Consider the following 15,064-nt stretch of genomic DNA (forward strand, 5'->3'; position numbering starts at 1 on the left):
AGCAAACTTACTAGGTAGCCACTAGTTACCAATAGTTAAATAAAGCTAGTAATCTAACAAGCTTGCCACCAGTTACTAATATTTAGCTATAGCTAGCATACTAACAAGCTAGCCACTAGTTATTAATAGTTAGCTATAGCTAGCAAACTAACAAGCCAGTCACTAGTTATTAACAGTTAGCTATAGCTAGCATACAAACAAGCTAGCCACTAGTTACTAATAGTTAGCTATAGCTAGCATACTAACAAGCTAGCCACTAGTTACTAATAGTTAGCTTTAGATAGCAAACTAACAAGCTAGCAGCTAGTTACCAATAGTTAGCTTTAGCTAGCAATCTTACAAGTTAGCCACAAGTTACTACTAGTAGTAAGCTACAGCTAGGAAACTAACAACCTAGTAACAAGTTACCACTAGTTAGCTATAGCTAGGAAACTAACAAGCTAGCAACTAGTTACAATAGTTAGCTATAGCTAGCAAATTAACAATCTAGTAACTAGTTACCAATAGTTAGCTTTAGCTAGCAAACTAACAAGCTAGTAACTAGTTACAATAGTTAGCTATAGCTAGCAAACTAACAAGCTAGCCACTAGTTACCAATAGTTAGCTATAGCTAGCAAACTAACAAGCTAGTAACTAGTTACCAATAGTTAGCTTTAGCTAGCAAACTAACAAGCTAACAACTAGTTACAATAGTTATCTATAGCTAGAAAACTAACAAGCGAGCAACTAGTTACAATAGTCATATATAGCTAGCAAACTAACAAGCTAGCAACTTTTAACAATAGTTATCTATAGCTAGCAAAATAACAAGCTAGTAACTAGTTACCAATAGTTAGCTTTAGCTAGAAAACTAACAAGCTAGCCACTAGTTACCAATAGTTAGCTATAGCTAGCAAACTAACAAGCTAACCAATAGTTACCAATAGTTAGCTATAGCTAGCAAACTAACAAGCTAGCAACAAGTTACCAATAGTTAGCTATAGCTAGCAAACTAACAAGCTAGCAACTAGTTACCAATAGTTAGCTACAGCTAGCAAACTAACAAGCTAGATAGCTAGATGTAATAACAAGAGACAGGTCATTTCCTGAGTTTATGTTTACATTACATTCTGTTAAAGATATTGATTGAACAATTTGCAAATAACGGATATTCTCAGGATCAGAGTTTTCAGATCTCACCATTGTATTCTATCAAAACAGCAGATTTTTAAAGGATTTTTTTAAATGCGTTTTTACGATCTGTCCCTGAACCAGTTCTTTCTTCTGGGTTAAATATTCTTCTGAAATGTCATTAAATAACATTATTTTATTTGTTATTAATTGTATAGAAAAATTTACAAGTTATTACATAATTAAATGACTTTCTATTCAAGGAAAGTTACAGAGTGCCTTTACTTTAAAAAAGCATATTGATATTATGGTTTTTCATAATCATGTGCTTAATTGCTCTGAGGTCATTCAACTAGCTGATCCAATGTATTCATATCTGGACACAAAAATAGATAGATGAATATATATTGATAATTAGACAAACAGAAAGACAGTTCTATAGATAAACAAATAAAAAAATAAACAAATAGACATATCAGTTTAATAAGATTAGGATGGTTTGCATTTTTTGATTCAAAATAAACTTTTATAAATTTCATTAAAAATTGTTTTCATAAATAAACAGAAAACCTGTTGAAAAAAATAAAAATAATTCCAGCAAATCTATCTAAAGAATTTATTTAATATTTGTCTCCAAATTTAGGATAGTTTTGTACTGTGTTCAATTTCCGGAACTCTTTTAAATACAAAACTGTGTATTTACATTGTACAATTGAGAACAGTTTCTTTCACTACAGCAATTAAATACTTTATAAAATTAGAGACAATAAGTTAGTTGTATAGTGCTAATACCCTTGTAATACCCTGGTCAATTTGACCCAAATGAACCCTATTTCTCAACTTTAATCAAAGTTCACTTTTCTCATCTTTATAATTAACCTGAAAGGATAGATAGATCGATAGATAGATAGATAGAGTGAAGATAGCATAGATAAATAATATGGTTTGAACTTCGCACCTATCTACGGATCCGGATCCAAGCTAGGTACAAGTGTCAACCCGAGTCTGCTGAAAAAAAAACTTTTATGCTTAAAAAAAAATCTGCACTAACCAATAGAAATTATTTAAAACTTCCTAATCTTTATCTTGTCCAGCAAGTTTCAGCATAAAAGTAAACGAAAAAAAAAGTAAAAAATCAGTAAATCTTAAAGAAATATTGAAACGTATCTAGGATTTCAAATAATGTAAATCCTAAGTACTGCTTTCTTGTAATAATCTTAGATTTCCGTCGCTGATTTGTCTTTCGTACATTTTTATATATTAATAAAAACATGCTTATACAGGATTTTCCTAGGTTATGAGAGTTAGTTACCATAAACTGTTTGGTTCGATCGGTTCAGGCGTTTATTGAATACCAACCTAACAAACCAACATCAGACAAACCAAACTATAGATCAATGTTTTAATGAGTTATAGATATAAAGTTTTATTGACGATTGATATATGATAGAAGTTATATAGAAGAAGGAGGGGAGTAGGAGTTTATAAGTTTATAAGTATAGGTAGTTGAGTAGGATAGGAGTAGAAGGGTAGTGGAGTAGGAGTTGGAGTATATAGGTAGTTGAGTAGGGTAGGAGTAGAAGGGTAGGGGAGTAGTAGTTGTAGTATATAGGTAGTTGAGTAGGAGTAGAAGGCTAGTGGAGTAGGAGCTGGAATTCATAGGTAGTTGAGTAGGAGCAGAAGGCTAGTTAAGTAGGAGCAGGAAGGTATTTAAATAGGAGTAGTTAGATAATTGGAGTAGGAAGGTATTTAAATAGGAGTGGTGTTAGATAATTGGAGTAGGTAGGTATTTAAATAGGAGTAGTTAAATAATTGGAGTAGGAAGGTTTTGAAATAGGAGTAGTTAGATAATTGGAGTAGGAAGGTATTTAAATAGGAGTAGTTAGATAGATAATTGGAGTAGGAAGGTAGGGGAGTAATAAGTTAGTAGTAGTTAATAGTATAGGTAAGTTGAGTAACAGTGTGGTATTTTAAGAATCTCCAAGGTTAAGAGGTTGCGTGATCTTCATGTTTGACAAACCTTTAACTAGAATAAAGATAGGAAAACAAAACATATTTCATTCACGGCGATAAAAAAATATTTTATAAAATTCATAACTATGTACTCAGGAGTATCTAAACATTTAAGATATCAAATATTTCTTCGATCCACAGAAGAGTGGATAAATGAAAAAAAAGTGTCAAAGGATTAAGAAATATAACGCCCCTGCCCTTAACCCACAAATTTTGATTTTCCCTCCCTATTGATGTGTCCAGACCTATGACTGGGGAATATTGTTGAGAAACTGACAAAGTGGTGAACTCCCCGCCCCCTCCCCCCTCCCTTCAGTTCTCCAAGATAATGGAAAAATAGAAAATAATATTACAGAAGCAACGCTTACAAAAGTACTTTGGAAGTTATTTGTATTTTCCCAGGACATTTAACTTCAATATATTTTGAAAACTTTATCGCAGAATGAAAAAGTGTGAAATACTAAATGTTGTGGATAATTTTATTTAGCCAGACACCCTGTAGTGAATGAATTTAGCTATAGACACCCTGTACTGGATGTTTTTACCGGAACACCTTGTAGTGGATGCTCTTACCTCGACACCCTTTAGTGATGTTTTTACCTGGACACCCTGCAGTGGATGTATCTAGCTAGACGCCCTGTAGTGGATGTTTATACCTGGACACCCTGTAGTGGATATGTTTACCTTGACACCTTTAGCGGTGTTATCACCAGGACATCTTGTAGTGGATGTATTTAGCTAAACACCCCGTAGTGGATATTTTTACCTTGACACCCTGTAGTGGATATTTTTACCAGGACACCCTGTAGTGGATATTTTTACCAGGACACCCGGTAGTGGATGTATCTAGCTAGACGCCCTGTAATGGATGTATTTAGCGGATATGTTTACCTTGACACCTTGTAGTGGTGTTATCTTCAGGACATCTTGTAGTGGATGTATTTAGTTAGACACCCTGTAGTGGATGTATTTAGCTAAACACCCTGTAGTGGATGTTTTTACCTGGACACCCGGTAGTGGATATATTTACCTTGACACCCTATAGTGGACAGTTAAAAAGAACAGATTTTTAAGAACTGCTCTGATGTAAGATAATGAGTTGAAAATAATATATTTCTCTATTACTTCTAGTTCTAGGTATAACTGGAGGTAGATAATTCTAGTTTCCAGGTATACAATCTATACAACTGGTCAGCTAGAGATACAAACTTGTTTACGACTTTTTCGTCTAAAAATTAAATTATTTTGTCTTCGCATCAATAAATAGAAACGGACAGTGGGAATACAATACATTACATACACAGGTATATGTAGAGCTAGCTATTTAAATATATAGAAACCTAGCTAACTAACTATTCGTCTAACTATCTGTAGTTTTATCAATACATTATATACACAGGTATATGTAGAGCTAGCTATTCAAATATATAGAAACCTATCTAACTAACTATTCGTCTAACTATCTGTAGTTTTATCAATACATTATATACACAGGTATATGTAGAGCTAGCTATTCAAATATATAGAAACCTATCTAACTAACTATTCGTCTAACTATCTGTAGTTTTATCAATACATTATATACACAGGTATATGTAGAGCTAGCTATTCANCCCCCCCCTCACATTCATAGTTTTCTTGTATCCTACAATCCTTTATAAGTTCGCAAACTTTAAATGTTTACCCTTTAGGCTTTCTGAACATCCATTGAAAATCTTAAATCATATTTTATAATTGAACTTATTTTCTAAACGTTATCAGCAAATCCCGATGACAGTTTAGAATGTATACTAATAAATTGGAAACAGCTTGGATTTCAAGTTTTTGCTTTAGCGACGATGAAATTAATACAATTTCTCTCTCTCATCCCTCCCTTGTTTGAATGTTTTCATCCAATGATCTAGACACGTTTATTTTAATAATAATTGATATAATAAATACACATTTATATCAATACATGATATATGATAAAACATTAAAGCTGTAACCAAAATATACAGTAAAAAGAAAGAAAAACAAAATTTATGAAATCTTTCAATACTTTTTTACACTGGGTGTGTTACTGGGTGTGTGTGTACAGATAAGAATAATTAGTTTAAATGCTAGAGAAAAATATGTTTGCGCTGTTACAACATTATTTGCTTGTTTTAACTTTATGTAATAAAAATATATAAAAATTTGGTTAAAGAGCATAAGAGGGCTTATGAATAAAAATATTTTAAAAGATGGTACTGTTAGACTAGCTTTGGTCTGGGCATTTACAAATTCATTTTTGGAACGGAGAAATTTTGCTAAAAATCTTTGTAATTTTTTCTTTGGTTGACATGTCATGAAATTGTGCTGTTTTGCTGATTTTTATGTGCAACACATTTCCGCATATGTTTCTCCAGTGTGCTTGTCACACTGAACGGCATGTCGCAAAATCGACACTTAAAAATGTCGCGACCGTGCCGACCATGGGTTTTCATGTGTCTTGTTAGTTTACTGCTTTGTGCACAGCTGTAGGGACATAGTTCACATTTATATGGTTTCTCTCCAGTGTGGGATCTTCTGTGTACTGTCAGATTAGAACAATTCTTAAATACTTTTCCGCAGTACTCGCAAGTATCGTTCCGTCCCTTGCCAATAAGTTCTTTTCTCGTCTGAGGATCGAACAAAGCGTCCAATCGACCTTTCTCAACAAAAGATTTAATTGCACTTGGTTCCATTGGAGGAAGCTGTATACCGGGGGGCAGGGGTAAATCCTTCAACGAGGATCTACGTTTGACCGGATGCGGATTTTTCTCCAAAAGATTGGTGGATACTCGGATTCTGTCTACAGCTGGGTTCCAGGTACCGGCGTAAAGGTTTTCTCTCCGGTTTTGATCACAGTTCTCCTTCTCCTGTTTAACCGTCTCCGACTCTTTCAAGGCTTTCTTGTATGCCTCCTCGTACTCCTTGATGTGGGAGAATCCAAACTTATCCATTATATCCCGGACACAGCTGTTCTCCGTCCCGTCTAACGGACGCTTGATTGATAGATCCTGTGCCTCCTCAATACTCTCGTCTACATCCACACTTTCATCTGCGTCCATGCTCTCTTCTTCTATCAGATTTTCATCCACGGAACCTAGAATAATCTATTGTTAACTATTGAAATATTTTTTTCAAAATTTAAATTTTGAAACAGAAATAAAAATATGGATTAAACTAAGAAAAAACTCTACCTGACGATATTCCTCCGGCAGAAGTAGGCCGGTCAGTTTTATTCTCTAAGAAGGTAGTTGATGGAGAGGATGATGTATCCTTCCTCTCTTCTTGACAACTTATCTCCGGGTTCAGAGAATCAGGACTTTTTCTTTCCGTCCCTGCTTCGTCTTTGATTTTGTCTTCTGTATTAAGGTTTATATCTGGATACAGTTTTGGAAGGTACCCTGATATAACAGGACTAGGTTTTGCATCTATTTTAAAAGAAGGTTCTTGAAAGAATGGATTGAACCCTGTATATCCAGTATATCCTCGGAGATGGGATAAAAGGAGAGAATCTATATGTCCCTGGAGAGAAGGATACAGTGGTCCGAACCTATCCTGGAGAAGATATGGGTACTCTAGTTTAGGTTCAGGTTTGGTGAAGAGCGTGATACCATGAGCAGAGTGAATATGCTCTACAAGCTCTAGAGCAGTGAAGAGATGACGTTGACAGTGAATACACGGATAAACACTTGGCTCTGTAAAAGAGAAAGATTATAATTAAATAAATCAATCAATCAATTACTAATTATCATTAATAGCCTGTAAACTGCGTGAGGGGAACGAATTGAGGATGAATATTTGATCAACCAACACCAGTTGCTCAACATAAATATTCAGATTCTAATATTTTCAATCTACAGTTTTCATGATATTTATATTTATATTATTTTTTAGGGATACAAAACCATACAATATATTGAACTCTTTTATAGAGATAGATAGATGTTTATCAATCAATAAGAATATTTTACGCGTACATATATACTTTTATTCGTGGAATACGGTGCAGTATGCTCAGAGCAGTTAATTAGGTTAAAAGTTTGAGTTATAGACCATAATATTGAGTTGAACTTTAGATATATAGCTTTGCCTAGATCATATCAAACGAACTATATACATACATAACATAATACAAATGCCTGTTTCGTGTGTGTTAAATTTTAAATCTAAAAGATCGCGAAGCGTCCTGATTTCTTGGACCAAAATTATACAAACCTATCTTGACGTTTGTAAAGGAATTGATCCTTTGCTGCAATCTCAAATTTTATAACCTTTTGGTGTAAACCTTTGATATTTCAAACTTTGATTATTCGGTCTAACAAAATTCATAGTTTAAAATATCTAATCAGCGGGCATTGGGTTGCATATATATAGGATTAGAAATGCAGACAAATGCGGCAAAGAATCAATTCCTTATGATTTATTTTGGAGGATGTGTGTGTACCTGTGTTGACAGTATTGGTTGCTGCATCTGAAGCAGTTTTTCTGCTGCTCTGTGAACTGCTCTCAACTCTGGAATCATTATCAGCTCCAGCTGAGTCAGGAGAGGTTCGTGGATTTTCAACATATTTTCTTGGATTTGTTTTAAACTTGTTGTTGTGGTTTGTGGGGGAGCAAGGTAAACTCTTGTGCTGGATAAATGATGAGAGGGAGGAGAGAGAGAATTCCTCACCACAGCTACCACAGCTCACAACATCACCGCCCACTCTAGGGTTAACTGAAATAAAAAGGGTTAAATACACAATTTACCCATTAATCAGGCCAAAACTTAAAACCCTCAAGCAATACAAGGTTGCCAAAGAAAGAGTGCATTAGAAACTAAGATGATTTTCTCCATTAATCAACTGAAAATATATCCACGAGAGGAATAAGTTTAAAGACAGGGTTGATAAAAATTGAGAATGGTTTATCCCTGAATAAAAGTCTGAATTTTCTGCTTTGAATAGAGCAGAGGAGACAGATACAGCCTAATAATTCTTCATTCAAGTCAGAACTAGAGAATAGAAACTGAATTATTGGAGTGTTTCATCTAGTTTGGGGTGTTCTTTCTTCTTATCTATCTATCTAATTATATCTATAAAATTCTATCAATCTATCTATCTATCTATCTATCTATCTATCTATCTATCTATCTATCTATCTATCTATCTATCTGTCTATCTATCTATCAATCAATCTATCTATCTATCTATCTATCTATCTATCTAATCTATCTATCTATCTATCTGTCTATATCTATCTATCTATCTATCTATCTATCTATCTATCTATCTATCTATCTATCTATCTATCTATCTATCTATCCATCTATCTATCTATCTATCTATCTATCTATCTATCTATCTATCTATCTATCTATATATCTATTTATCTATCTATCTATATGTCTATCTATCTATCTATCTATCTATTCATTAAACTATCTATTATCTAGCTATCTATCTATATATCTCTTAACTGAGTCAGTGTATCTTCCTGTAAGTCTTGAAGACAAAGAACATGAAGTTTAAAAAGTCAAAAAGTTATGAATCAAGATATAAGGAGGATGATTAATGAGTTAATGAATCAAGATATGAGGAGGATGATGAATGAGTGAATGAATCAAGATATGAGGAGGAGGATGAATGAGTGAATGAATCAAGATATGAGAAGGATGATGAATGAGTGAATGAAAGGATGATATCTGGAAGGATATGAAGTAACAGCTGTGTTAAACAAAAGCCCTGGATATCAATTATCTCCTATAATACTTCTGTTTAATTGTTCTCTAGATATAAGTAGGGCTAAATGTTGACCTCAGAAAGTATGAATTAAAGAGAAAACAAAGTTTTGTATTTCTGAATTGAGATCACAAAGACCCTTGTTGGAAAAACAGGATGACTGTCAGAATTTCACATTTTACCCTTTTTTAGCAACAATTCTTTTTAAACAAAGCCTAGTCAACTGGAACTAGAAACTTGGAAAACTAGAAATATATATTCAGTTGACCAGGGTGTCCCAGAATATATTCAGTTGAACAGGGTGTCCCAGAATATATTCAGTTGACCAGGGTGTCCCCAGAATATAATCAGTTGACCAGGGAGTCCCATAATATATTCAGTTGACCAGGGTGTCCCAGAATATGTTCAGTTGACCAGGGAGTCCCATAATATATTCAGTTGACCAGGGAGTCCCATAATATATTCAGTTGACCAGGGTGTCCCAGAATATGTCCAGGGAGTCCCATAATATATTCAGTTGACCAGGGTGTCCCAGAATATATTCAGTTGACCAGGGAGTCCCATAATATATTCAGTTGACCAGGGCCGGGTAACCCAGAATATAACCAGTTCACCAGGGTGTCCCATAATATATTCAGTTGACCAGGGTGTCCCATAATATATTCAGTTGACAAGGGTGTCCCATAATACATTCAGTTGACCAGGGTGTCCCAGAATATATTCAGTTGACCAGGGTGTCCCATAATATATTCAGTTAACCAGGGTGTCCCATAATATATACAGTTGACCAGGGTGTTCCAGAATATATTAGTAGACCAGGGTGTCCCAGAATATATTCAGTTAACCAGGGTGTCCCATAATATATACAGTTGCCCAGGGTGTTCCAGAATATATTAGTAGACCAGGGTGTCCCAGAATATATTCAGTTTACCAGGGTGTCCCAGAACAAATTCATAATATCAGAGTTTTTTCAACATTAATTTTTCTTAAACCCCCTTTATTTAGTCTTATATAACATCCTGGATAAAAGTGAAGATAGATCATGAAGGTTTGACCTTCGATATTATTTCAACAAGTATAGAGGTTTATATATATATTTAATAATTTAAAAACATGTCACAGGATCCTCCCCAGCTCTAGTTTATACATGGATACAGTGGTTCTCATAGTCCACCATAATTATTTTATTTATTAATATTATTTTCATAAACTGATTATTATTTATGATGTTAAGTAACCCTACCAACGTAATAATCTTGAAATTTGACTTCAGGTTAAAAAGTATAACTTTTAAATTGCAAATAAAAAAACTTATTACAAAGTTAAAAAATTAAATGGTTTCAATTATGTTAAAACAACCTGGAAAAATTAAAATTGTTCCTGTTTAGCAGAATATGTATAATTAGAACTAAAACTGACGTGTTTAGGTTAAACTTTGAATTCTTTATAATCTAGAAAACATGAAGAAAGAACTCTTCCTTGTTTTTACCGCGTAGTAAGGTCAAGAGAGAAGCGATTTTTCTGATTATGGCTTATTTTAGGTATTTCTTGCAATGCGATGAAACTAGGCCGCAGGGAAGTCAGTTAGTTATCTAGTTATTTAGAATGATATCAATCAGAGAGAAGAATGATCCGCCTGAAATAATATACTTCATAGAACCGTCACTAAAGATATATTTATACATATTGCGGCTGAAATGCGATTTGCAAATGCTATCTCATCCTAGCGGAAACCCCGCGTAAAATGGCACCAAAATACAGGAAAAATGAGATCATAAAGATTAAAATCTTTAGGTTCTCTCAGATTTCTGGAATAGTGTTTATCCGGCTAATATTAAAACTTCAATTCATGCACCTTTATCACCCTTCATCCTTCCCCCTTCACTTTTAAGAATATAATAATTTATATTATACATGTAAATACTTCAAAAATATTTCCATAAGCGACGTAAAATTTATGTTTTATTAAAAAAGAAACCCTCGAAAAGTAATAATAATATTTTATTAAAAAAGAAACCATCGAAAAGTAATAAAGTAAAGCTAAGGAGCAGAGAACCGTAAACCCTTCACACCACAAATATTTTTCAGCCAATAAAATATTTCAAGTATCTAGAGAGGTAGAAATAGAGAAACTAGAGAGGTAGAAATAGAGAAACTAGAGAGTAAGAAATATAGAAACTAGAGAGGTAGAAATATAGAAACTAGAGAGGTAGAAATAGAGAAATTAGAGAGTTAGAAATATAGAAACTAGAGAGGTAGAAATAGAGAAACTAGAGAGGTAGAAATAGAGAAACTAGAGAGGTAGAAATAGAGAAACTAGAGAGGTAGAAATAGAGAAACTAGAGAGGTAGGAATATAGAAACTAGAGAGGTAGAACTATAGAAAGTAGAGAGGTAGGAATATAGAAACTAGAGAGGCTGGAATACAGAAACTAGAGAGGTAGGAATATAGAAACTAGAGAGGTTGGAATATAGAAACTAGAGAGGTAGAAATAGAGAAACTAGAGAGGTAGAAATAGAGAAACTAGAGAGGTAGGAATATAGAAACTAGAGAGGAAGTAATATAGAAACTAGAGAGGTGGGAATATAGAAACTACAGAGATAAGAATATAGAAAAACTAGAGAGGTAGAAAAAGAGAAACTAGAGAGGTAGAAATAGAGAAACCAGAGAGGTAGGAATATAGAAACCAGAGAGGTAGGAATATAGAAACTAGAGAGGTGGGAATATAGAAACTGCAGAGGTAGGAAATATAGAAACTAGAGAGGTTGGAATATAGAAACTGGAGAGGTAGGAAATATAGAAATTAGAGCGGTATGAATTTGTAATCTAAAGAGGTAGAAATATGGTAACGAGAGAGGATTGAATATAGAAACTGAAGAGGTAGGATTATAGAAACTAAAGATTTAGAAAAATAGAAACTAAAGAGGTTAAAATAAGGAAACTGAAAAAGTAGGATTATAGAAATTAAAGCGATAGGAAAATAGAAACTAGACAGGTTGAAATATAGAAACTGAAAAGGTAGGATTATAGAAACTACAGAGATAGGAATATAGAAACTAGAGATGTAGAAATAGAGAAACTAGAGAGGCAGGAATATAGAAACTAGAGAGGTGGGAATATAGAAACTGAAGAGGTAGGAAAATAGAAACTAGAGAGGTGGGAACAAAGAACCGAGAGAGGTAGGAATATAGAAACTTAAAAGGTAGGATTATAGAAGCAAAAGAGATGGGAATATAGAAACGAGAGAGGATTGAATTCAAAAACTAGAGAGGTTGGAATATAGAAACTAAAGAGATAGGAATATAGAAACTAAAGAGATTGGAATATAGAAGCTAAAGAGGTTGGAAAATAGAAACTGAAAAGGTAGGATTATAGAAACTAAAGAGATAGGATTATAGAAACTAGAGAGGATTGAACATAGAAACTGAAGAAGTAGGATTATTGAAACTAAAGGGATAGGAAAATAGTAAATAGTGGGAATAATAGGAATAAATGATATCGATGGAAGAATATGAACGGTTAATATAAGAAGAAGTGTGACAGGGGATAAAAAGGGGTTTAAAGGAAGGGGAAAAGAGGGGGAAGGGGGGGGGGAGGGCGTATTAAGTATAGAATAGAAGAAGCAATCGTAAAGTCAGTGTAGTATAAAATCTGGTTACTATTATAACAATACAATGGTTTCATACCAGCATCCGCTATTTTCCGTCCTTTATGTCTCTTCAGATCTTACTTTCTAGAACTTATATCTATCTGTCTATCTATCCATCTATTCTGCTATCTATGTATCATTCTTTATATACATGTATCCATCTATTCTTCTATCTATATATCATTCTTTATATACATGTATCCATCTATTCTTCTATCTATATATATTCTTCTTTATTTACATGTATCCATCTATTCTCCTATCTATATATTATTCTTTATATACACGTATCCATCTATTCTTCTATCTATGTATTATTCTTTATATTCATGTATTCATCTATTCTTCTATCTTTATATTATTCTTTATATACATGTATCCATCTATTCTTCTTTCTATATATTATTCTTTATATATATGTATCCATCTATTCTTGTATCTATCTATTTAGCTAAATTGATAGCCAGAAAACAAATATAGCTTAACTAGTAAGTTATTAAATTACTTATTAAGCGAAATAGGTCTGTTTACACTGCACAATTTCTCTGTTTCATGTCCATTGGACTATTTAAAAGTCGACTTCCTATTTCAAAGCTTTCTGGTTATCACTGAATCTATCCTTCGATTTTTTTCATTTATCTATCTATCCTTCTCTCTTTGCATTTAGTTCCTTATATGTATAACCCCCTTAGTTTAGATATTTCTTTTATATAAATTTTACTAAACGGAATTGTGAGCTTAATTTACACTCATCCTCATTTTAAGAAATATCTTTAGCGAACAAAATAATGTCCTTAAAATCATTAAATAGAATACATTGATTAAAAATATCTTCTTTTTTAAATGCAAATGAACATCATAGAAGTGTAAAAAATTGCTGAGATGATCCTTACTCAGAATGAATAAACTTTTTTTCTACAGGGTTACTAACAAAGGATTATAAATCTTTAATGAAGATTTAAAATTCTTTAAATATGACGATATAGCAATAATTTGGTAATCTGTCTTTAATGAAGTCTTTTCTGGGTAAATGGAATAATTTGACAAAGAAGGGAACCAAACATGTGAAAAATAAATATGAAAAAAATTCGTATGGTTCGTTTTAAAGTCTCACTCTTGTGAACAAATCTTGGGTCACTTCAAATTACATATTTTACAAAAATGAGATTGATTATTTTATTCTTGTTTTTGAGTTTGGATGCTTTATACCTGGTATATTATTGGGTTTATATATCTGATGAAGAAGAAGAAGATTAAGATGAGTTTGTGTATCTCCCATTTTCTCAAGATAAATGCTCATCTCTCCGTCAAAATAGTTCTTTCTTCAAATAGTCTTCATATCCTCATCCTTTCAATTCTTCCTTTTAAACCAAACTATGCATTTATTCTCTTTCACTGGGAAAAGTTTGTGTTTTCCAGTATGTTTATAATATTCTTGGACTGAAGTATCTGTTCTCCTGTATCTGTTTATATACTGGAGTACGGTTCAGTCAACCCGACCAGTACGGAGCGCAGACTAGAACTGAAATTGCTTTTACTGATCTGCCGCCACCCTTGGACCTTCCTGACCACACCGGGGCTCACGACAGGTCTCACGGAGTAGAGTACGACACCGGGGCTCACGGCAGGTCTCACGGGATAGAGTACAGCACAGAGGCTCATGACAGGTCTCACGGTGTAGAGTACAACACAAGGTTCACTTCAGGTGTCATGGGGTAGAGTACCACACTGGGGCTCAGGGGGGGGGGGGGTACAACACAACCAAGGCTCACGGCAGGTCTCACTCGGTTAAGTACAAGACCAGGGGCAAGGTCTCAAGGGTTAGGTAAAGAACGGTGGCTCATGGCAGATTTCACGGGTTAGAGTATAGCACTTTGGCTTACAGCAAGGCTCACGACATGTTTCACAGGTTAGATTACGTCATCGGGTCCTACAGGTTAGAGCAAAACACCGGGGTCTCACAACAAGTTTCACGAATAAGAGTACAACACCGGAGGAATACGCCAGGTGTCATGGGTTAGAGCACAGGACCGGAGGATACAATGGTTGTTGAATGGCGTAAAATTTATTAATAGAATAGATTTTTAATCATAAAATAAGGTAAATTTTGAATATCCAGTCTCAGCCAGCTAATTAAAATGTACACAGATTAAGGGATTGTAAATTTCAATAAGGGATTGTTTAGATAATTTATCATATGCTCGTTAAACTAGCCTAGTTAACTTATATACATAACATTCACACACAATATAAACTTCAACTGTAAATGTAACAACCCCAAAAAACTATTCGCCAGATTTTTAACTTTAGCTTAAACTTATGCTACGGTGGTAGGCCATAATATCAATATAATGAAGACGACTTTCGATATAAATTTTGACTTATATTAAGCTTTTAAATAGCAAGGATACCCAAAACATGGAAACAAAGAGAATATGCCAATTAAAAAAGCTTCTAATTAATTACTTGTAAACTTGTAATTCGAAAAAAGCTTGTAAACAATTAAAACTTCAAGAAAAAAGTCGTCTTCGTTATATTGGTATTATCGCCTACCACCGTA

At 33.7% G+C, this 15,064-nt stretch overlaps 1 protein-coding gene across 1 annotated transcript; it reads right to left on the minus strand.

The window, feature by feature from the left end:
• Positions 1-5,057: 5,057 nt before the first annotated feature.
• Positions 5,058-14,029, minus strand: LOC111712506 (zinc finger and BTB domain-containing protein 18). The gene is made up of 4 exons (XM_023487142.1): positions 13,714-14,029; positions 7,580-7,852; positions 6,330-6,830; positions 5,058-6,232 (listed from the first exon to the last, which is right to left on the minus strand). Exons 1-4 carry the CDS (start codon positions 13,802-13,804, stop codon positions 5,451-5,453), a joined length of 1,647 nt encoding a protein of 548 aa, XP_023342910.1. The 5' UTR covers positions 13,805-14,029; the 3' UTR covers positions 5,058-5,450.
• Positions 14,030-15,064: the final 1,035 nt, after the last annotated feature.

The sequence above is a fragment of the Eurytemora carolleeae genome, unplaced genomic scaffold (assembly GCF_000591075.1).
Source record: "Eurytemora carolleeae unplaced genomic scaffold, Eaff_2.0 scaffold1275, whole genome shotgun sequence".
Lineage (NCBI taxonomy): Eukaryota > Metazoa > Arthropoda > Copepoda > Calanoida > Temoridae > Eurytemora > Eurytemora carolleeae.

What these genes read in the sequence shown, in the direction of transcription:
- LOC111712506 (XM_023487142.1), bottom strand. Translation starts at nt 13,804, where the DNA reads ATGAGCATTTATCTTGAGAAAATGGGAGATACACAAACTCATCTTAAT. An exon ending in AACCAATACTGTCAACACAG is followed by an intron (nt 6,831 to 7,579) that starts GTACACACACAT and finishes TCTCTTTTACAG; the next exon opens with AGCCAAGTGTTTATCCGTGT. An exon ending in TGCCGGAGGAATATCGTCAG is followed by an intron (nt 6,233 to 6,329) that starts GTAGAGTTTTTT and finishes AGATTATTCTAG; the next exon opens with GTTCCGTGGATGAAAATCTG.